This window comes from Glandiceps talaboti, chromosome 2, assembly GCF_964340395.1.
Source record: "Glandiceps talaboti chromosome 2, keGlaTala1.1, whole genome shotgun sequence".
NCBI lineage: Eukaryota > Metazoa > Hemichordata > Enteropneusta > Spengelidae > Glandiceps > Glandiceps talaboti.
Window position 1 is genome coordinate 393,656 of NC_135550.1, and position 24,973 is coordinate 418,628.

Here is a 24,973-nt window from a genome sequence, read left to right on the forward strand (position 1 = left end):
CGGGAGAAACGACAATTTTGACTCGACAGTTTTGTACAAATAAACATGTCTTCTGTCAAATTAGTTAGTTTTTGGCAGTTGTGTCTTTGCTGACATGACGTACATATACATGCCCCTGCCCGCATATCTCAGCCTCTGTAAATTGCTGTTGACATTCATTTCCATCAGAATAACACGATAAAAACATCTTTTTCACGATAGTTTAAATAATATTGATTTTGACAGACGTCATTGACAAACAAATTTATCACTAGACAAAAACTTGACTCGATTGGTATATCGCTACCACGTAGTAGTAGTAGTACGCTCGACTTCGGAGCAAGTCGCTGTACCCGAAGGCCGGCCCGATCGGGGGAGAGTACACGTACGTGGCGTCAAAGCACATGTTGCCTGATTGTATGTTGGCAACTGACGTCACGGCGAGTCTATGCCAATTGTTTTTGGCAAATACAGATGGACAAGTATAATATTCATCATCAAAGAGCTTTAGCCATTCATACTTTCAAAGGGTGTGGATAGAAAATCATTGAAAAATCTTGAACACAAGAAATTGCGTACTTGTAAGTACAGTGCAAGGTCACCGGAAGTACCGTACTTAGACTGACTCCAGTAGTTTTGACTCGCAATTGTGAAGTTAGTTTGCAGTCAATTTACCTAATACTTCAAAAAAAACTGAGTAATGTGTCCCACATGATGAAATATTTTGCCATCCGTCAAACAATTTTCGCGTTTTCAAATTTGTGTTACGATCAACCAAAATATGAATCATTGAATGCGTTAACGCGTAACCTATGGACTCCAAGCTTTGGAAGTTTGGGCTAGTAATTATGCAACATGACATTTTGTACTAAAAGACGATAACACATTAGTATTATGCAGCGAGTAAGTTTTTTTTTTCATATCCGATGACAGTTTTATTTGCAAATTTTTTTAAAGTGGTGTTTCGAAATGCCGTCAGATTATTATTAGTATTACACCATCGTTTCAGATGTCTTTAACCCTTTCACCACGAGAACCCGGTATACCGGGACGCGCTAGGGCGCCCACAAGAACCCGGTATACCGGGACGCCAAAGTTCATTCACCTTCATCGCCGTAAAACCGTTCAACGGCAGCTATTGCTGCAAAATTTGCTGCCATAACTAGTTCCACACATGCGTATTAGCATTGTTTATCTATACTGCCATTTTGAATGCGTGACAGTGAACGGTAACTGAAGTATGGCCCAAAAAACGAGCGATCGTAATTTTTATGTGCGTTTTTCGCCAACAAAATCGAATTTAAACATGGCGGAGGTAATTAACGGCTCCCATAGCATGGTCTACGATAGAAATTATGTCACTGTCTTTGGATATTTCGACTGAATTTGACTCTAAATACATCGTTGAATACAAGTGTATGGCTGTGGGAACACATTGACTCATGTGTAAGCATCAAATTCCCGCTTCCGTCTATTTGAGCTACCGGCAGCAATTTACGTCTGAATTTTTGAATGTCGGCAAATTTATGCAATCTTGTGAGAGGTACCGACGCCCATACTAACGTTTTGGTTGTAATTTTTGTTATTTGGCTTGAAAATGATACCTAATTTTCAAAGATTAGGCAATTCTAAGTATTTTTATATCAATTTGATAACATAACACTCACTCATACTTTTATTATGTGTATGCTAATGAGGGGCCTAGTGGATAGCATACAGTCCCATTGGGAGAATAGTGGTGAAAGAGTTAAACTTTACATATAGGCATGGATGAATTTCTCATTTCACTCATAGAGGGCGTATCAAACCCCCTAGCTACACAGAAAACTCTCCAATGTTGGAATATTTAATCTGTGTGTAGTGCCTCTAAGTATGAATGGATTTTTTTTGCTTGTGAAAAATAGTTTCTAGTGACTGCGTCAAGGTTTTTATGAAGTTTTTATATACAACTTCAACTGATGCCCTAGCCTTTACCACCACCTTAAATCATTTATTAAATGTCAAACCTGTTAACAATAATTTTGTGTTGTATATTTTCTTTTTTTGTGTGCATTGGCAGCTGTTTTCGTGTATTTACTGCGACTTGAATGATGCGTACCGGTACATGCAAGGAGCTCGAGATATGAGCATACTGGTCAATCTGCCAGGCTATACATGTGATGAGGCCTTGACATGTGTTGAGATTAACAATGAATGGCGTTTTATTTTCAGTATAATATCCCTTACTTTCTCTAAAAATGTCCAAATTATTGATTGCAAAATAATGTATTTGGACGCTTCAAGAGGTATATGATAAAACCTTTACGGCCCGGATATGTTTTTTGTGGACCTCCAAGGTCCACCTAAAGTGGGGCCTTTCCGCCATACGACCTCAGACCGCAAAACCCATATCCGGCCCGAAAAGATTATTATTATGCAAAAATGCAGAACTATTAGTACCAGATTTAATCTGAATGCTTCTCATAAGGGCCAAGCAATTGTGTATTTCACAAAAATAACAACAGGGATTCTTGTACAACAGAAAAAAACATTCGAAAGTGTATGCAAATGTGAATAGCAACAAGACCACGCCCATAGCAACAGTCAAATGCTTCCATATATTGCAAAAATAACAGGGATTAACAGACAACTGAACATTCAAAAAATGTATGCAAATGTGCCTAGCGACAAGACCATGCCCATAGCAACAGCCAAATGATCGTGTATATTGCAAAGATAACATCAGGGCTGGATAGGCAACCGGATAATCATTCAGCAAATGAACACCTATACCTAGTATGGATCAGCAGGTGGATAAACTATTTTAAAAACTGCACCGTTGTCCTACTATGCCATTGGCACTATTTTTTTATCTTTTTTTATTTCATCTTTTTCTCTGTAAATCGCTAGATGGCGCTATCCTGAAGTTCACTTGAATGGCAACTCACTGATTATATCAGACTGACCAATAAAAGTATAGTACTTGTATTTACTTTCATGTTTCTTTTCTGTGTGTAGAATCTAACAAATGAAGGTGAATCATTGATTGAACTTACCCAGGAAGTAGCCAATCAGCATCGAAACCACCAGGGAATGCCCCCAGATGTTGCTGAGCTAGCATACATTACCGAAGCATCACAGTTACATAGCTATGGACAAGAAAGTTACCCAGCAAAGGTCAGTTTCAGAAAAGAGTTGGTTGTTGATGCTCGACTAATGAGTATTTGTATGTCTAGAGAATTTAGTAGTATTAAACATCTCACAAAGATGATATAAAAATGTTGGAGTATGCCAGAGTGTTTACGCATGCATACACTCTGGCACACTCCAAAATATTTACAGCCCATTTATTTTTTTAGCACAACTAAACTGAGCTTCAGTAGTGCTATAGGGATCGCCCAGCGTCTGTCTGTCTGTCTGTCTGTGTGGATGGATGTGTGTGTGTGTGTGTGTGTGTGTGTGTGTAAACATCTTAAAGTCAAAAACCGTTGAACCAATTTGCCATGATATTTGATGGGTCCATTACCTTGGGTGTCTAGTCGGGCAATTGTTCAAATCAAAATGATCTTACAATCGGTTTGCGATTTGGGTCAAAAAATGTGATTTTTGGTGTAAAAAAAACTTAAACTCAAAAAATACTGGGCAGATTGGGCTGAAATTGGGTGAAACATTCTTCAGGGTGTTTTTACTAAGAAGTGTTCATGATATGATGGTCCCATCAGTGATATGCAAATTAGGGCTAAAAATGTGTCTTTTTGGTCAAAAATCTATAATTCCAAAACCACTGAGCAGATTAGGCTGAAATTTAATGGGAATGCATCTGGGGATGTATAGATGAAGAAATATTAAGCATACAATGATTCCATGAGTAATATGCAAATTAGGTGTAAAAATATTCATTTCTGTTCGGCTATGATACTTACCTGTTGGCAAAATACTGATGGGTAACCCGCATTAATTCCTCCAATCCATGCCAAGAAATTTTTGGCCCCGCCCCCTCCTCCATACCTGGCTCCATATTTGGTAAGCTTAGTCTCCCGCCCAAGTGGCAGTTAGCGCATGCGTACTTGTGTCTTTTATCGCATGGCGGTACGAGTGTTGATATTGTTTTTGTCTTCAAGTACCTTCCCTCCAACTCCATTATACACACTGGTTTTTCCACTTGGTTGGCTCTTTGGTTATCCTAAAGATCCTAGGATTACAGCTAAGTGTCGATTTATTGTCTCTCTCTTTGTGATTGAGATTTACTGTGTGTTTTTTCTTCTCCGTGCAGACGTTCCTTATATACGGACGTCATTGCCTTACCTTGTTGTTGTTTTTTCAGTCATTCGTTTCGTCATGACTAAACCTAAGAAGAAAGGTGCTTGTGGTCATGACATGCCTAAGCAGGATTGTCATTCTGTTTGTCTGTCTTGTCGGACATGTTCGCAGTCCAAACCCTGTGAAGTTTGTTCTAGTTGGTCCGATGAAAATTGGCGTAAACTAGGTAAACAGTCAGACAAACTACGGTCATCTAAGCCGAGTGCGAGTGCCACCCAGGCTTCTGTCACTACTCCTGCGAGTGTACAGGCTTCGACTTTAACGGTAAGTTCTTCCGTCACAGCGGAACCGAAGTCAGGTATGCTTTCTTCTAGTTCTGTTGTTTTAAACCATCCTTTTCAGGACGAACTGGGTAGTAGTGCTAGTGGTATGCGGTCCCCTCTCGGAGAGGGCTCGACGACCGTAGACACTATACAGCTATCACCCCCTAGTAACGTTCCTTGAGTAGCGGTCACTTCTCCCTCTCCCCTGGGGGAAAGGTTTAGTGTACCTGACGAGTCGTCACAGCACTGATTCTAATCGTCATAAGGCTACTAGTATTTCCGAGTCGAGCGCTGGTCCAGCTCGTTCAGTCGGTCGAGAGATCTCCTGTTCTGACGTAACTGAGCCTGGTGTAGCTACTACCCACTACCTTCTCCCTTTCCAGTCTCAGGCTCGCCAGCTAGTCGGACTGATTGTATTGAGGGTACGCAGACTGGTTTACATACCAATCTGGGTAATTTTTTGAGGGTCGATCAGAGTATGAACCGTCCTCAAATTGCCAATTCTAGTGATGTCAGTTCTAGGCCAACGTTGTCTGCTGGGGAGAGAATACAGCGTGGTCTGGACGATTCCATTTTGTATAGGGGTGCGAGGGTTTATCCCCCTCAAACCAGAGCTGAATTTCGGAATCCCCAGTTCATGCCAATGCCTACTGGTGGTGCTTTTTCTGATCCACAGCAATTTTCTGGTGACTTTGGTTTGCCTCCTCAAACACCATGGGGTGTTTTTAATCCTCAGGTTGGTTGGCAACAGCAGTATTGGCAGTACCCCTGGCCATCCCTCCCTGCTTATTACAGGGCTGAGGGTTCAAGGCCTACTACTAGGAGAACACAGCATGATTTCATGTCTCCTACCCGGGATTTTCCCTCTCGTTCTCGCAGACGTTTCAGAACGCAGAGGTCAAGAGACAATTCCCCTTCGAACCAACAGTCTCCGATCCCTAGAGGGCGGAGTTTCCGTTCACGTTCGAAATCTTCTTCGTCCTCCAAGCCGAGTGAGAGCAACCGTTCGAGGTCGCGTTCTTCTGAACGTTTTGATCGGTACTCCAGTGAGAGGTCACCCAGGCGTGTACCCAGTCAACAGGAGGTCTCCCCAGTTCGATCTAAGCATCGAGCCAAGAGAGACATAGACGAAATGTCATTAAAGGCTCCCAGTGATGCCTCCTTTGGGGGAAATGAACCAGATACCCCCAGTGTAGTGGGCACTTTGCGTTCATCTTCCCCTACTCGTGATGAGGAGTTCTCCTTCCACGAGTGCATTCAATGGGTTTACAATCGGTACCCAGACAGTTGTCCTAAGCCTCCGCCAGCTTCCACTATGAAGTCGGAGTTTTGCATGGCTTTTGAAGAAATGGAAAAGTCTCAACCGGTCAAGGAACCGTCTACTCTTCCACTTTCTTCCATGTACTCAGGTCAACTGGACAAAATAACGTCACAGGTTTTAGGCGAGGGCAATAAAGCTGCTGCGTTAAAACCTGGTCATTTTCCATGGTTAAAAAGTCGGTCTCGTGCATACAAGACTCACACAACTGACCCATGGATTGGTTACCCCAGCCTAGACACTGATGCCGAGACTGTGGACGCCAAAGCCAAAACTTTCAACTCCTTGTCTATCCCCGGCACTCAGTTAAAGCAGTTAGGGTTCTTGTCAAAATCAATAGTGCCCATAGTGACTGGTAGCGACGTTTTCCGCCCGGTAACTCCACATAGTGACCCTTCATTACGGAAATCGTGTGATAATTAGGTGTTCTACTTCATGAATAACAGACAATAGATGATGAGTTCATCTTCCTTTGTCCTCATCATTGTGGCGTTTTTCGACGTTATAGGTCGTAATAGTGACCCCAAAAACATTACGTGTTCAGAACAAAATGTACGGACACGAATCTCCTTCACTGTCACTATTTATATTTTAACGTGTAAAAAGTGTGTGATAAATGTTCACATGGCAAGGTAGAGACATTGGTGAAAAGGACAAGCTATTTTGCGTTCTGATCATTACACAACATCGATTTGTTTACAAGCGGTAATGATCCCATGGACCAAACGTGTAATGATCTCAAGGACCAAACGTATACCAACGGGTGAACACATTTTGAACTGACGAAATACATAGTAACAGATGTCATGGGAAAAAAAATCGCCCACTAGATTATGGAGAGATCAAACTTTCTATCCTTCTAACTGATAGTATGTTAACAGGAACAATAAAAAACCGGCATTGCCGACGTCCACAAAGCACATTGCCGACATTGACAAGTGATAAGTGCGTCGCCATTTCAATATTTTTTACAGGTTTATTGAAAGGTCACAAGTGGCAACTTTCAATCTACATTGTAACAAACAGCAAAGACGCAATCGTTTTTGTTCTATAGCTGTCGGAACTCATTCGAAATCATTGCCAACTGTATACCCCGTCCCCGTGCATTTTGGATGTAATACATGCATTGTTCATTGTGTACAAAACACATGCAGCACTCACGATTACAAACTGGATGTAACATGTTCAAATGATATGTAGTTAGGATAACAAGTCTTGTTTCATAGAATGTTGACGTTTCGGCCTACAATCCATCCACATAGTAAACTCAGTTTCTCTACTTCTGAGATCCAGAGCTTTCCTTTTTACAAACATATACATTTCTCAAGGATTATAGTAGCCGTCGGCTAATGAAAACTTTGCTATTGTTGACGTCAAATGAGGTTAGTTTATATAATAATTCACACTCGAAGTAAACATGGCTATTGTGATAGGTAGGCAAGGATTTTCAAAAGCCAGTCAGATTTTCAGGATTTCAAATGTAGTGTTCAATAATTTCATCAAACAGATTGTAGTGCATACATTCATCAACAGAAACAATTCCGAATAGCATTTTTTTTTAATGTAAGGGGGGGGGGGGCTGTATAAATGCGTATGGTACGTGGGGACAACAGCCAACACAAATGCAATTTGTCTGTTCTTGTTTTTCTTTGATTTCGAATGCTATGAAATTCAGAATAGATTGTATATTTCCTTATGATGTCTGTTGTGTATCAGCAATATTGCTTTTGAATCTGATCCAGTGTCACACCACAGTTTCAGTTTCAATGTGACAATGGCCCCATTCCAGCAAAAATGAATGGGCCATTTTCAATTTCAATGGGCCATCCAGAAATTCTAATGGGCCCAAGTTAGCATTCATGATCCAACAATAAAGCGAAATAGTTAAAATGAAGTAACCATAATAAGTAAAGTAATATTTCTGCTTGTTATTGTTTGTACAGTAGAGAAGCATGTTCAAGTCGCGAACCGTAAGTCTGTATCGTATGAAGCCATGCAACCGTTGTAAGCCTGACTTGGCAGGGTTCGACACTGGAGTAAAAAAGTCACTATCCCACAGGACTAGTAAAATTGATAACGTAGTAGTCCTGCAAAAAATTTGCTTTCGCTTGTTCACTTGGGCTCTTCATCTCTCTTAGTATTTGTTCTACTTCTAATTCACTTTTCCAAACCCCATATTTATTTCAAACCCTGTGTTGTAATTGAACTGTCTATTTCTTTGTAGTTGTTTGTGCATCATCAACTCCTTACTGTAATTTTGTTCTCTTTTTTATGTTTTGGAGCTTCTTTTTATTTTGCTTTCTGTGAGTAGTTTGTCTTAATTGGGGGGGGGGGGGGGGGGAAGATAATAAGATATGATGTGGTCTTATTTCTAGCTTAAATACTACATAACATTTCTGGTACACATTGATCTAACTAATGCATTTTTAAAAGACAAAAAATTACCTTCCCATAGAGCAAGTCTTTATAATGTTGTCCTCAGTGCATATTAGAATGTATTTACAACATAAAAATAAATAAATTTGAAGGTTACCAGCAGTTAGAGTAAAATTTCGTTACTAATTACATGTACAAGTCACTTCGTCTATTTTCGTGTCTATGTACTTCCGGGTTGACATAAAGTCGGCCCTATAATTACTAAGAAATGACAAAACCGTTCGCAAAAAAAAGTTCAGGATTTTAATTTTTCAAACTGAATATCAATATCCACTACACATTCAATAACTGGTTTCGTGTATTCAGAAATGTCCCCCAATACACGAACACGGAATCGTGTCAGTGTTACTAGCTAAGTTAGCAGTACGAATACCATGGTTTCATTGTACAAATGTAGGCTGTAAGTTGTACCGGTAAAAAATACGATCATCACATCATGTAGGAAGTACAAAAACATAGAACACGTTATTTTCTTGCTGAATAAACTCACTGAAATAACAACACGGTCAAATTGCGTCTTCGATTTTGACAGCCACCATTGTTATGATTGAGCTTCATTCCGTTGAACGTGGCCGGGCGAACGCTGACATTCAATTTGTACAGCGTTTTTACAAATGGAGGTCGTCAATAACATACCGAATAATTAACTCAGAAACGTAGTTTAAATACTAACTGATCTAAAAATTACTGTCTAGAAAGACTACGCATCCGTACATAATTTTAAATACGAAGTCATGTGACAAAGATTTCAACTTCACTAATTTACTTGTTACAGTGGACATCGCGACGGTAGTTTTCTGTGGTAGCGATTTGAGTTGTTACCTACAAGATTAGTAATTGAGTTGATAAATTTATGCTTCAAGTATTTATTCTGAAACATCGGTGATCACAATCACTGATCGTAACATTCATTCAAGGAGTTGACGTCTTTTCTCATGCATGTTAGACTACTAACAGGTGCGCTGATCTCGGCTGCCCACACGTACGAGTCGTTCCACAACTTTGGTCGTTTTTCACCGATTTTCCTTAATTTCTACTCCTGATACTTCTCAGATTGCTCTTCGAGTGTTAAAAGATTCCCTTGATCGGATCAGATAATTGGTATTTGGATTCTTCGTGTCAATTTTTGAACTTGTTCGAACCGGGTCGGTCATCTTGTCAACATGGCATTATCTAACACCTCACGTGTTTTGAATATGTCACGTAGTGCACTGCTGACAATGAGATGGAAAAACGCCAACATTACTCCATTGGCTGCTGAAGCTTCTCGGAAAATAAAGTTTGCCTTGCACCCTCGTGGAACTAAGGCTGGGATACGTCATCGTAAGATATGTGAAATCCAACCCTTGGTTTCATTATGCAGGACTGAAAACAGACCGATAGTTAGACCGAGGTCTATATTAGCAAATATACCTCGAATTTCTGGTGATGTGAATAAACTACAACTAAATGGTGCACTCTGGAATGCCCGTTCATTGACGGGTAAGATTGGCAGTATTGCTACTACATTGCTTGAGAAAAAACTAGACTTCCTTATGGTTACTGAAACATGGCTAAAGAATAAAGATGACCCCGTTACCGCAGAAATTCGCTCAGCTGTTTCAGGTTACTCCGTCCATCAACAGCCATGGACTGACCGTACAGGTGGTGGAGTCGCAGTAATTTCGCGTTCTAACCTATCTGTAGATGGTAAAGTATCACATACTTACAAGTCATTTGAATCCTTGGATCTTTGTTTACGTTCCCGCAGTGAAAAATTACGAATTATTGTGATTTACCGACCACCAAAATCAAAGAAGAATGTTTGCACAATCAATGACTTCCTATCAGAATTCTCGACATTACTTGAAATAGTGATCGCGTCACCTGGACATTTACTAATTGCCGGCGATTTTAATTTACATCTCAATGATCCCGGGTCACGTGAAGCAGCAAAATTCATGGACTTGCTTAGAGCTAATGATCTCCAACAACATGTTAGTAAAGCTACTCATGTTTTGGGACATACACTTGATCTTCTCATAACACGTTCATCAGATCCACTGCTACATTCCGTAGATGTCAGTGACGTACTACTATCAGACCACAGTCTAGTCTATTTCAATATGAGAGTTTCCCGTCCAGTGAACTCTAAAGTAACATGATCTCGACGTAATTTTCGAACAATGAACCGTGCAGAATTCATTTCCAGGATGAATAACGCATTCGTCCCAGTTCCACAATACTTGGACGTAGATCAACTGACTTCTTTCCATGATCAAACGATTACGGAAATTCTCGACGATCTAATACCGGTAACTTCCAAAACCTTCATCGATAAGCCAAGAGCTCCTTGGTTCAACGAAGAGCTGATGATCCTGAGGAAAACACTTCGTAAATGTGAAAGACAGTGGCGAAATACTCGCCTGGCTGTTCATCGAGAAATATTTCTCAGCAAACGATTACAATACAACCGACGTGCAGACGAAATTAAGTCTGAATACCATCGCTCACGTATTAACGGGACAGATACGAAAGGATTGTTCAAAATCGTTGATGAATTGACCGGGTCCAAGAAGTCGGGCAACAATATCAAACCAACTGATGTTCCTCTTAAGGATCTGTGTGGCACATTTCTGAATTTCTTCAAATGTAAAGTTGAGAAATTAAGAGATGGCCTAATACCCGTAATTGATCATGTTATAACACCTGTTAATTATTCAATGTCATCATTTACTACTGTTACTGAAGATGATGTGATAAAGATTGTTACTAAATCGTCTTCCAAATCAAGTAGCTTAGACATTTTACCGACTGATCTTTTAAAGGAATGTTTCCATGTGATTGTGCCTTTAATAACCCACCTTTTTAGCAAGTCTCTTTCAACAGGTGTGGTTCCTCAGGTTTTTAAGTCTGCAATCATTCGCCCTTTGATTAAGAAACCAAACCTTGATTGTAATATTTTTAAGAACTATAGACCTGTGTCAAATCTTTGTTTTTTATCGAAATGTTTAGAACGCATTGTTGCTGAACAACTTAACTCTTATCTTTCAGACAATCAACTCTATGCTAAGGGTCAATCAGCTTACCGTGCCTGTCATAGCACCGAAACAGCTTTGCTTCGTGTGCACAATGATATCATGATTGCATTGGATTCTTGCAAGTATGTTATTCTGGTAATGCTTGATTTGTCGGCTGCGTTTGACACTCTAGATCATGATATTTTATTACATAGATTGCAGTCTCGCTTTGGTGTTAACGGTATAGTTCTACAATGGTTTCGATCATATTTGACAGGCAGAACACAACGTGTTGTCATTGATTCCACCACATCAAGCGATGATGTTTTAATGTTTGGCGTACCGCAGGGCTCAGTACTGGGGCCTATACTTTTCACATTATATACCGCACCATTAGATGATATTATCTCGGCCTATGGCCTGGATACCATGTTTTATGCTGATGATTCCTCGATTTACGTGGTGTGCAATCGCCCAAGCGATGTCACATCTAATATTGAATCATGTATCGACGACGTGCGTGGATGGATGAAGTCTAACATGCTGATTTTGAATGACGAAAAGACGGAGATTGTTCATTTCTCTTCTCGTTTCAAAAGAAACGTGAATAAGTTAGATAGTTTGAGGATCGGCGTGTCAAATATTAGTCCATCGACTTCGGCTAAAAATCTTGGTGTTATTCTTAACTCTGATGGATTTATGTCTAGCCAAATTGATAGCATTTGTAGATCTGCCAACTTTGCTTTGTACAGAATTGGTAAAATTTGATCATTGCTTGATGCCTCAGCCACAGAAAAGTTAGTTCATGCTTTTGTAACTTCACGCTTGGATTATTGTAACAGCTTGCTACATGGGATCAAAGATATTCAGCTCGCCAAATTACAGTCAGTACAAAATGCAGCTGCGCGACTTGTCACCCGGACAAAGAAATTTGAACATATCACACCTGTTCTATTTCACCTGCACTGGCTACCCATACACCAACGAATCAAGTTTAAAATTGCTCTCTTCACTTTCAAAATTCTTAGTGGTCAATGCCCTGAGTACATGAGAACAATGTTAAACAGTTACACCCCACTGCGCACACTCCATTCATCCGACAAATTAACCTTATCAAGACGTGATACAACTTATACAACAAAAAACTACGGTCACCGTGCTTTTACGATTGCAGCTCCAATTGTCTGGAATGGTCTTCCTTTTAGCATTCGCTCGATCTCTACAATTGAGTCATTTAAACGTGGTCTCAAGACCCATTTGTTTAAGGAATTTTATGATGTATGATTTGTGGAATTTTATGTTATAGCTGCTTTTATTGTTGCTTTTGTTGAGTGTTGTTGTCAAATCTGTTTTTTATCAGCTATGTCTTTTTAGTAATGTAAAGAGCACTGAGACGCAGTGTAGTGCACTTTTTAAGAAAATAAATTATTATTATTATTATTATTATGAACGCAGTGACGGTCAGGCGAGGTCATCAAAGGGCATACTAATTTGAATATCTTGAATCGTATTGGTTTGATCTGTTTCACTATACCCGGGGAATGGTCACGCGTGTATCGTGTATTAAATAGTCAAACATGGATAGAGGGACATGAAACAGTATAAGTATTCAGATTTGCTTTGCAAAAGACGACGTGTGGGGGCATCATTTCAAACAGCTGACATGAGTTGGGTTTACAAATTACAATGTACTTCCGTACTTCGCCTCTACCGAATCGGCACTCCAGCACTGAAGTGTCTAAATTTCACTGTTAGCCACAATGCGCCTTTGTGGGCGCCAAGAAGTCGATTTCAATGTGCCAATTTTCAATTAAATGCGACTATGGTGCGGGGCGCGTTGACTTCCCAATCACTGCAGTTTCCAGTTGTCTCTTTTCTTCGGCGATGGGCTTTAAAACCATTGCTTTCAATAAAAGCAGCTGCATTGTCGATGGCTGTAGGAATCAGCTGAGCAAGCTGTGGTCTGCCAGCTCCCTTCCTCTTACCGCCACGTTTTGGTTTAGTCGGGACTTCATCATCCAAAATGGGTACGAAGTATTTCATCAGGAGAAGCAAGTTCAGGGCCATGAAAACGGCCGACGGGGAAAGTATTCCCCGCACTTTCTGAACTGCTTGGGGTAAAAATCATGCTGTACAATAATGACATGATGACGTGTTGAAATCTATGGAAGGAATGATTAGCATTGTGCGTGTAAGAATGGAAGTATGAATGTAAATTTGCACATGAAAAGAAGTGTGCGTACGACCAAACTTCTCGCTCACGTACAACTTCAAGGAAAAATTCCTTTTTTTTTCAGAATTAAAAAAATAAAGACTCGAGTACGTCAAAACATAATACTAAGTAATGTGGTAATAATTTTATCATATATTTCAGAAGTCTGAAAATGAGGAATCTTCTTTTATTTATGCATGTAACATAAAAAGTAACAAACAATGCTTGGCGTAAATATGCGAAGGAAGGCGTAAATAGAATATGAATATTCTGTCCAAACTCATGAATATGCACGTCGCTGAACAGCAGTACGAGTGACTACACGGCGTCAAGAGTGATTACTGGTAATGCCGGGCATATGTTGATTTTGACAAGAAGCCTTAGGGGAGATGCACGCAAAAAGTATTCGTGCATGTTCTGTCATGGATTGGTTTCTAGCCGTAGCAACGTCTGAACTACAGCAAGAAACCCCGGAGATGCCTAAGGTTATCAGGCTATTGTGCATTGCAATGAAATGCCTCTACAATGTCTCCGAATCTTCAGCGAGAGGACGGGCAGCACTTATTTTGATGGAGAGGGATGACTTCCTGAAACGAGAGTCTATCTCGTTAACACAGGAACTGAAACAGGAAGCAAGAGGCTCCTTGTTTTCCACTTCCTCACTGTTTGCTGGTAATTTGACTTTCCTGGTCCTTAATCGATATAGTACAATGGACCAGACTCGGATCAGGCCAATTCAGGTGTATCTTCTCGCCCTTTGGCGAGTTCACAACCAATCAGCACCATGGTTCCAATTCGTCCAGAGCGGAGGTTCCATTTAGAATGGTGGCTAGACCAGAGCAACCTTCTAAAAGGCAAGTCCATTTTGTACAGTCACACGGATCTGTCCCTGTACACGGATGCATCACAAGAGGTCTGGGGAGCTCACCTTGACAGTCAGATGACAACAGGTGTCTGGAACCCCCAAGACATCTCTCACCACATCAATTGGCTAGAGCTAAAGGCAGTTTTCCTAGCTCTGCAAGACTTCGAGATGCTAGTGACAGGGCACAGTGTCCACTCGGACAATACCACCGTAGTGGCGTACATAAACAAGCTAGGAGGAACCAGGTCTCCAACACTATGTTACCTCTTATGGGAACTGATGTTGTGGTGCATAGACCAAAAGATTCTTCTGTCAGCACGCCATGTGCCGGGGAAACTGAACTGCATTGCGGACGCTCTATCGCGTCACAAGAGAGTTTTTCCTACCGAGTGGGCAATCCCTGTCAAGATTGCTCACCATCTGTTTCTGCATTGGGGAGAACCAACTGTAGATCTGTTCGCCACCTTCATGAACAGAAAACTGCCTCTCTTTGTGTCTCTGATTCCAGATCCGAGAGCAATGGCAACCGACGCTCTGTCAATGTCTTGGAAAGGACTGAGAGCGTATGCATTTCCCCCCTTTGCACTTCTTCCAATTGTACTGAGGAAAATCCAAGAGGAGAGTTCCTCAGTCATTCTTGTAGCGCCTCTGTGGCCAAACCGAAGTTGGTTCCCAGTATTGCTATCCCTTCTGGTAGACTTTCCAGTAGTTCTCCCAGATCAAGAGAACCTAATGTCTCAGGGAAGGGGCATTGTTCACCCCAACCCGAGCTTGTTCCAACTTCACGCGTTCAGATTATCGAACGATCCCTCCGTTCACAGGGATTTTTCTGAACAAGCTGCCTCAGTCATTGCCAGACCACAAAGAGACAGCACCCTCCATACCTATGGAGAAAAGTGGAAAAGATTCTCTGATTGGTGTCGTGGAGGGCAGAAGGATCCTCTCGATCCATCTCCCTAGACAGTAGCAGACTTTCTCTTGTTTCTGTTTGAGGAGAAGAAGTATGCAGTTAAGACTATTATGGTGTATCGCACGGCGATAGCCAATACAGTCAGAAGCATCGGAGGACCAGATTTTGGTCAGAATAAGATTTTATCAAACATGATCAGACATTTTCTTATTCAACGCCCTCCTAAACAAACACCACTACCTCAGTGGAGTTTATCCTTAGTTCTTAGAGCACTGAGAGAGCCCCCCTTTGAACCATTTCATCCCATCTCTGACCCTAGGTTTCTGGCCAAGAATCAAGTTCTAGGCTCCTTGGCTCAGCCAATCATCATTAAAGCTATCGATTCCTTTGTGGGCTCAGACCGCTCAGAGCGTCTTCTCTGCCCCAAGAGGTCCTTACTTTGGTACCTTAAACGTATCAAACCTTTTCGAGGTAGTAGGACTAGTATGGTGGATGGGGCGAGTCCAAAAATTTCTTGGCATGAATTGGAGGAATTAATGCGGGGTTACCCATCAGTATTTTGCCAACAGGTAAGTATTATGTCTCACAGAAATTAGTTTCGGTAGAAACTTCAATTTTGGTCAAAAACTTGTATCTCAAACAGTACTTGGTCAGTGAGTCTGAAACTTTGTGAGATGTTTCTGAAAGTGTTATTCTGACAAAATTGGCCCTAGAAACCATGACCACACCCTTAGCAACAACCAAATGGCAGTATACTTTGGTTAAATAACAACTAGTAGGCAAGTAAGTAAACATTTAAAAAAATGTATGCAAATATCCCTAGCAACCATGACCATGCCCATAGTAACAGCCAAATGGATGTGTATTTCACAAAGATAACAACAGGGATTAATAAACGATTGAATAAACATACAAAAAATATATGTAAATTTGCCTAGCAACAAGACCACACCATAGCAATAGCCAAATGATCATGTATATTGCGAAGGTAACCTCAGGAATAGAAAGACAAATGACTAAGCATTCAAAAAATGTATGCAGATGTGCCTAGCAACAAGACTACGCCCATAGCAACAGCCAAATGATCATATATATTGCGAAGATAACGGGGATTAATAGACAATTGAATAAATATTCAAAAAATGTATGTAAATTTGCCTAACAACAAGACCACGCCCATAGCAACAGCCATATGATCTTGTTTATTGCAAAGATAATATCAAGAATTCACAGGTGAACAAAAACATTTAAAAATGTATGCAAATATATCTAGCAACATGATCACGCCCATAGCAATAGCCAAATGATCGCGTATACCACAAATATAGTAGCATGGTTGGATAGACAACTGGTTAGTCATTCAGCAAATGAACACCTATTGTTAGCATCATGCATGGACTAGCATATTTTAAAACTGTACAGTTGTGCTACAACATCATTCGTGGTATTTTTAAACAATATAATGCCTAGTTTTTAGCACAACTGAACTGATAAGGTTCAGTAGTGCTATAGGCATGGCAAAATGTCTATCTGTCTTTCTGTCTGTGCGTGTGGATTTGTGTGTGTGTAAACAACTTAAAGTCAAAAACTGCTGGAGCGATTGCTTTTATATTTGGTGGTCATGTTACTTCTGGTGTCTAGTTAGGAAATTGTTCAAATGAAAATGATTGCATCAGAGATGTAGGTTTTGGGTTACAAATGTGTGATTTTTGGTAAAAAAAACCAAAAACTTAAACTCCAAAAGTACTGGGCAGATTGGCATGAAATTTGATGGGGACATTCTTAGAGCCGAGTAAATTAAGGTTTATTCACGACATGATGATTCCCTTGCAAATTAGAGCTAAAATGTGTCTTTATGGTCAAAAACCTGTAATTCCCCTTGAGCAGATTGGGCTGAAATTTAAGAGGGATGCATCTGTGGGTGTATAGATGAAGAAATATTAAGCATATAATGATCTCATTAGTAATATGCAAATTAGGTGTAAAAATGTGAATTTTGGTAAAAAATTTATATCACAAAAAGTACTTGGGTAGTGAGACTGAAACTTGGTGAGATGTTTCTAGAAGTGTTATTCTGCAAATTTTCTTCAAAATATTTTGACAGAATAGGCCCTAGCAACCATGACCATGCTCTTAGCAACAAACAAATAGCAGTACATTTTGGTCAAATAACAACATCTGATAGGCAAGTGAGTAAACATTCAAGAAATAAATGCAAATATCCCTCCCAACCATGACCACGCCCATAGCAACAGCCAAATGGTTGTGTATTTCGCAAAGATAACAATAGATATTAATACACAAGTGAATAAACATTGAAAAAATGTATGTTAATTTGCCCAGCAAAAATACCACACCCATAGCAACAGCCAAATAATCACGTGCATTCCAAAGATAACAGGAATTGAAAGACAAATGAATAAGCATTTAAAAAATGTATGCAAATATGTCTAGCAACAAGACCACACCCATAACAACAGCCAAATGATCACATATATTGCGAAGATAATGGATTAATAAGCAATTGATATAAGCATTCAAAAAATGTATATAAATTTGCCTAGCAACAAGACCACGCCCATATATTCCAAAGATAATATCAGGAATTCATACACAAGTGAACAAAAACATTTGAAAAATGTATGCAAATGTATCTAGCAACATGACCATGCCCATAGCAACAGCCAAATGAATGCGGGGGTATTCACAGATTTTAAAAGACCCATTGAATAGTAATGATTTAAATCTCAGACCTCGTGTATTTCTTTTTGAAAAAAAAAAGATATTTTTTGCACTTGATGTAGATCACAAAGTCATTGTTTACCGGTTAGCAATTTTGCTGTTTTCTGTGAGAATATGTCAATGGTTTTCACTTCAATTGAAAATATTGATATATTAAAGGTGATTCAAAATGCTCACATTCACTATCGCTAATTTGCTAGACGACATTTTTGTGAAATACATTCTGGTTTTAAAACTTTTAAAAAGCGTCTGCAAACACCTTAAAATGACCCTTTTTCAGTCAGTTCCCTTCGGATTTACTTCGAGAGTATTCATCGGTGTCATTCCGTTGTTTCTAACAATAGCATTTACCTTCCTATGCTGATAGGTGGTAAATGCTATTGTTAGAAACAACGGATGACACCCTACGAATACTTTTAATTTGACAGCCTTAAGGTAGGCAAATTTTATAAGTTTTCGGGTATTTCCGGTCCCACCTAGACCACGGGATTTTATGACGTCATAAGGAGTAATGGTTAGCACTAAGCCTATGACGAGCGTAGTCACTAGGTGAATAAAACTCAACAGCATTGTGAAAAAATACATTGCTGGTGGTTGTAACAGACATCAGTAAACAAAAACTACAGTCTACATGTCTTATTAACCAACATTTACCGATATTTACTCACACTTTCTCACTAATTGTCAGTGTCTGTGGGTATAATAAATGTTATAATATTATCTCCCCATATTTTACAATATATCTAATTGATAAATATGGATTATATCAACACGTGGATAAATTCAACCCGACACAAATGTGCTCTCTCGATTCCATACGTACATACACAATCTGATTAAAATCCGATGTGGTGAAAGCGGCTAGATGTCCTTATTTCCCTCTATTCATCATGTTGTGACATTTGTTTTGTTCGGAGTGATCGCCGCGAGCCGCAAACAAGGACATCTAGCCGCTTTCACCACATCGGATTTTAATCAGATTGCACATACACTGCTTCAGCTTTGATCGGCAGACTATCCCAGTATAAGCTTACTGTACTGCCGCGGCCGCGGTGACTGCACAAAACTTGAGAACACTACCCACCTACCGATATATAATAATCACCTCTATACAGTGATAAAAAACAAGCAATAATTCGAGTCCCCAACAAGTCGATGAGACCTACTTGTACTTCTTTTCAGTCCGATCCGAATGCAAGTTTCTGAGGTTTTACATGGGTCTCAGACTCAGACTAGAGTATTGCGCCCTAGACAGCCCTGGCCGAAAATAATAGACGTAAACTTGTGTTCACAATCCAAATAGCTAGTATATTTATTCGAGATGAAATAAGTTTACTTTGTGGTTAAATGCGCCGTTCAAAAGACGTCGCGAATACTATTGGGCTAAATATATGCCGTCCTCGGCGCGGGATGCCTTCAACGCGTCACGACGGTATTGTAATGCTTCTTGTCGGCAAATAATAAAAAAATCAGATAAATAAAAGTCAATAAAGGTGAAACATGCGACATTACAAGTGTTTATGTATATCTAGTCTAGCCGTTTTGATTTATTTTTCCATAATATGGGGAGATAATATTTTAGCATTTATACCTACAGACACTGACAATTAGTGAGAAAGTGTGAGTAAATATCGGTAAATGTTGGTTAATAAGACATGTAGACTGTAGTTTTTGTTTACTGATGTCTATTACAACCACTACCAATGTATTTTTTCACAATGCTGTTGAGTTTTATTCACCTAGTGACTACGCTCGTCATAGGCTTAGTGCTAACCATTACTCCTTATGACGTCATAAAATCCCGTGGTCTAGGTGGGACCGGAAATACCCGAAAACTCTCGAAGTAAATCCGAAGGGAACTGACTGAAAAAGGGTCATTTCAAGGTGTTTGCAGATGCTTTTTAAAAGTTTTAAAACCAGACTGCATTTCACAAACATGTCGTCTAGCAAATTAGCGATAGTGAATGTGAGCATTTTGAATCACCTTTAAGCATAGACTTTGCCAGCCTTAGAAGTCTTTTGAAATATTGACAAAAGTTTTACTTTTACTAAGCAAATTGAAATCATTACAACCCATAACACCAAAGTAAAGCATTTTCTGTATGTACCACAATCGTTTACAGCATCCATATCAAGTACAACCCATAACACCAAGTAAAGCATTTTCTGTATGTACCACAATCATTTATAGCATCCATATCAAGTACAACCCATAACACCAAAGTAAAGCCATTCTGCATGTACCACAATCATTTATAGCATCAATATCAAGTACAACCCATAACACCAAAGTAAAGCCTTTCTGTATGTACCACAATCATTTATAGCATCAATATCAAGTACAACCCATAACACCAAAGTAAAGCCTTTCTGTATGTACCACAATCATTTATAGCATCAATATCAAGTACAACCCATAACACCAAAGTAAAGCCTTTCTGTATGTACCACAATCATTTATAGCATCAAAATAAAGCCTTTCTGTATGTACCACAATCATTTATAGCATCAAAATAATGCCTTTCTGTATGTACCACAATTGCTTGTAGCATCCATATGAAGTGTAAAAGTATACTGTTTGATTTGCTAATTAACCACATTAGAAAGGCCACATGGCTAGGCTTGTAAATAAACCAATTGAAACAGTAAACTTTTACACTTGATATGAATCCTATAAATGAGTATATAGCACAAAGAGAAAGTGCTTTACTTCAGTGTTACTTGTTTGAAATATTGACAAAAGTTTTACTTTTACAAAGCAAATTGAAATCATTACAACCCATAACACCAAAGTAAAGCATTTTCTGTATGTACCACAATCGTTTACAGCATCCATATCAAGTACAACCCATAACACCAAGTAAAGCATTTTCTGTATGTACCACAATCATTTATAGCATCCATATCAAGTACAACCCATAACACCAAAGTAAAGCCTTTCTGCATGTACCACAATCATTTATAGCATCAATATCAAGTACAACCCATAAAACCAAAATAAAGCATTTTCTGTATATACCACAATTGTTTGTAGCATCCATATCAAGTACAACCCATAACACCAAAGTAAAGCCTGTCTGTATGTACCACAATCATTTATAGCATCAATATCAAGTACAACCCATAACACCAAAGTGAAACATTTTCTGTATATACCAATCATTTATAGCATCCATATCAAGTACAACCCATACACCAAAGTAAAGCATTTTCTGTATGTACCACAATCATTTATAGCATCAATATCAAGTACAACCCATAACACCAAAATAAAGCATTTTCTGTATGTACCACAATCATTTATAGCATCCATATCAAGTACAACCCATAACACCAAAGTGAAGCCTTTCTGTATGTACCACAATCATTTATAGCATCAATATCAAGTACAACCCATAACACTAAAGTAAAGCATTTTCTGTATGTACCACAATCATTTATAGCATCCATATCAAGTACAACCCATAACACAAAGTAAAGCCTTTCTGCATGTACCACAATCATTTATAGCATCAATATCAAGTACAACCCATAACACAAAGTAAAGCCTTTCTGCATGTACCACAATCATTTATAGCATCAATATCAAGTACAACCCATAACACCAAAGTAAAGCCTTTCTGCATGTACCACAATCATTTATAGCATCAAAATAAAGCCTTGCTGTATGTACCACAATCATTTATAGCATCAAAATAAAGCCTTTCTGTATGTACCACAATCATTTATAGCATCAAAATAATGCCTTTCTGTATGTACCACAATTGCTTGTAGCATCCATATGAAGTGTAAAAGTATACTGTTTGATTTGCTAATTAACCACATTAGAAAGGCCACATGGCTAGGCTTGTAAATAAACCAATTGAAACAGTAAACTTTTACAAAAAAAATGTACACTTGATATGAATCCTATAAATGAGTATATAGCACAAAGAGAAAGTGCTTTACTTCAGTGTTACTTGTTTGAAATATTGACAAAAGTTTTACTTTTACTAAGCAAATTGAAATCATTACAACCCATAACACCAAAGTAAAGCATTTTCTGTATGTACCACAATCGTTTACAGCATCCATATCAAGTACAACCCATAACACCAAGTAAAGCATTTTCTGTATGTACCACAATCATTTATACTTATAGCATCCATATCAAGTACAACCCATAACACCAAAGTAAAGCCTTTCTGCATGTACCACAATCATTTATAGCATCAATATCAAGTACAACCCATAACACCAAAATAAAGCATTTTCTGTATATACCACAATTGTTTGTAGCATCCATATCAAGTACAACCCATAACACCAAAGTAAAGCCTGTCTGTATGTACCACAACCATTTATAGCATCAATATCAAGTACAACCCATAACACCAAAGTGAAACATTTTCTGTATATACCACAATCATTTATAGCATCCATATCAAGTACAACCCATACACCAAAGTAAAGCATTTTCTGTATGTACCACAATCATTTATAGCATCCATATCAAGTACAACCCATAACACAAAGTAAAGCCTTTCTGCATGTACCACAATCATTTATAGCATCAATATCAAGTACAACCCATAACACCAAAGTAAAGCCTTTCTGCATGTACCACAATCATTTATAGCATCCATATCAAGTACAACCCATAACACCAAAGTAAAGCCTTTCTGTATGTACCACAATCATTTATAGCATCAATATCAAGTACAACCCATAACACCAAAGTAAAGCCTTTCTGTATGTACCACAATCATTTATAGCATCAAAATAAAGCCTTGCTGTATGTACCACAATCATTTATAGCATCAAAATAAAGCCGTTCTGTATGTACCACAATCATTTATAGCATCAAAATAATGCCTTTCTGTATGTACCACAATTGCTTGTAGCATCCATATGAAGTGTAAAAGTATACTGTTTGATTTGCTAATTAACCACATTAGAAAGGCCACATGGCTAGGCTTGTAAATAAACCAATTGAAACAGTAAACTTTTACACTTGATATGAATCCTATAAATGAGTATATAGCACAAAGAGAAAGTGCTTTACTTCAGTGTTACTTGTTGTAATACTTATTATAGGGGTATGTTACATGTATGACTCTAGGCTGTCATAGTAGTTGTAGAAAATTCATAATATGTGACCACAACTAAACTTTGTCAATAATAATGAGAGAACTATTTTGTTGGCAGGATCTCACAACAACAATAACACACCCTTCCCCTTCTAAGTGTATCATCGTCTTTGGCAGCAAACACTGTACTGAATAATGTTTAATGTTTTCTGTTTGATAGGATGAGTCTGGTAATGATTTACTTCTTGGTGCATCATTTCTTGGTATTTGTGTGAAACATCTAAATGGACAGCCTACTGTTTGGTTCAAGTAAGTGGTGATCACAGTCCAGACTAGTGTTTAGGGCAATCCAGTCGTTAAACATCTTTGTAGTAAGCATTCAAGAGAGTGCCCACAATGACAAAGCCGTACAGTGTAATAACTATTATTCAACTGTTGAGATGGTAAAGTTAAATCGAGTTGTCAACTGTTAAAAGTACTCGGCAAGTTAAGAACCAGAAGACACCTTTTAAGGTACACAGGGAAGAATCGCCTTGACTATTTACGACGTAATCCGACACAGCACGAAGTGTTTTGGACTTTGAACTTATTTGCATATGTCAAATTGTCCATGCTCACGTCCCACCACGGCCAGTCAAAGAGGAGGAACATTTTAGTCCAATATTCATGCTCCTTTACCAAAATATACTCAAGAATTGTCATTCCTGACAAAAAAATTCTTATTTACTGCACTAATGTTTCAAAATTCCCGCGATGTCATAACCAATGCACTATCGGGCGATCCGTTATGCAGAGACCTACTTCCGCATTCCACTCCATTATCATGGCGCCACCCGTAACATCTCATGAATATTTATTAAAAACGTCATCTTCGGCTTCGTTCGGCAAGATTTTTTCACGTTCGGACTAATCCTTTGACCCAACTTTGCGTGTTAGCGGGAAGTACCCGGATGATAATGTAGTTCTATGGTAATTCTTCAGACTCTGACCTATCGATGTTTGGCACTCGCTTTTCAATCGGATCACACGTTACAGATTTACGTGATTTCGCCTGGGACTTGAAAATGACATCGTTTGGACTCAAAAATGCACCATTTTCATAGTTTTTACTAAGAATTAATTGGAAATTCACCTATTTTCTATAAAACATCGATAGAGTATGTTGTTTTGAATGTGTCTAGGTCACAGTTCAGGGTGTACGGCAAATACATTTACAGGAAACGCTCGCCGAAATTTTCGCCGATTTTTTCCCCAAATCTGTATTTAATACATAGATGATAACCCCCCAATTGCATAGTTTATCTGTATTTAATACATAGATGATAACCCCCATTTGCATAGTTTATATGTATCTAATAGATGATAACCCCCCAATTGCATAGTTTATCTGTATTTAATACATACATGATAACCCCCCCCCCCCAATTGCATAGTTTATCTTTATTTAATACATACATGATAACCCCCAAATTGCATAGTTTATCTGATTTAATACATACATGATAACCCCCCCCCCCCCCATTGCATAGTTTATCTGTATTTAATACATACATGATAACCCCCCAATTGCATAGTTTATCTTTATTTAATACATACATGATAACCCCCAAATTGCATAGTTTATCTGATTTAATACATACATGATAACCCCCCCCCCCCATTGCATAGTTTATCTGTATTTAATACATACATGATAACCCCCCAATTGCATAGTTTATCTTTATTTAATACATACATGATAACCCCCATATTGCATAGTTTATATTTATTTAATACATAAATGATAACCCCCATTGCATAGTTTATATGTATCTAATACATACATGATAAACCCCCCCCCCCCCCTCAATTGCATAGTTTGTATGTATTTAGTCCCCTCCG

The 24,973-nt window shown here is 38.8% G+C and overlaps 1 protein-coding gene across 1 annotated transcript in view; it reads left to right on the forward strand.

Annotated features, from left to right (window-relative positions):
- Positions 1-24,973, forward strand: part of LOC144447954 (tyrosine-protein phosphatase non-receptor type 21-like) — a 148,098-nt gene that overhangs the window by 53,058 nt on the left and 70,067 nt on the right. Inside the window, exons 6-7 of the mRNA XM_078138079.1 lie at positions 2,977-3,135; positions 23,313-23,401. Of these exons, the coding sequence (XP_077994205.1) occupies positions 2,977-3,135; positions 23,313-23,401 (248 nt within the window). The remainder of the gene's footprint in view (positions 1-2,976; positions 3,136-23,312; positions 23,402-24,973) is intronic.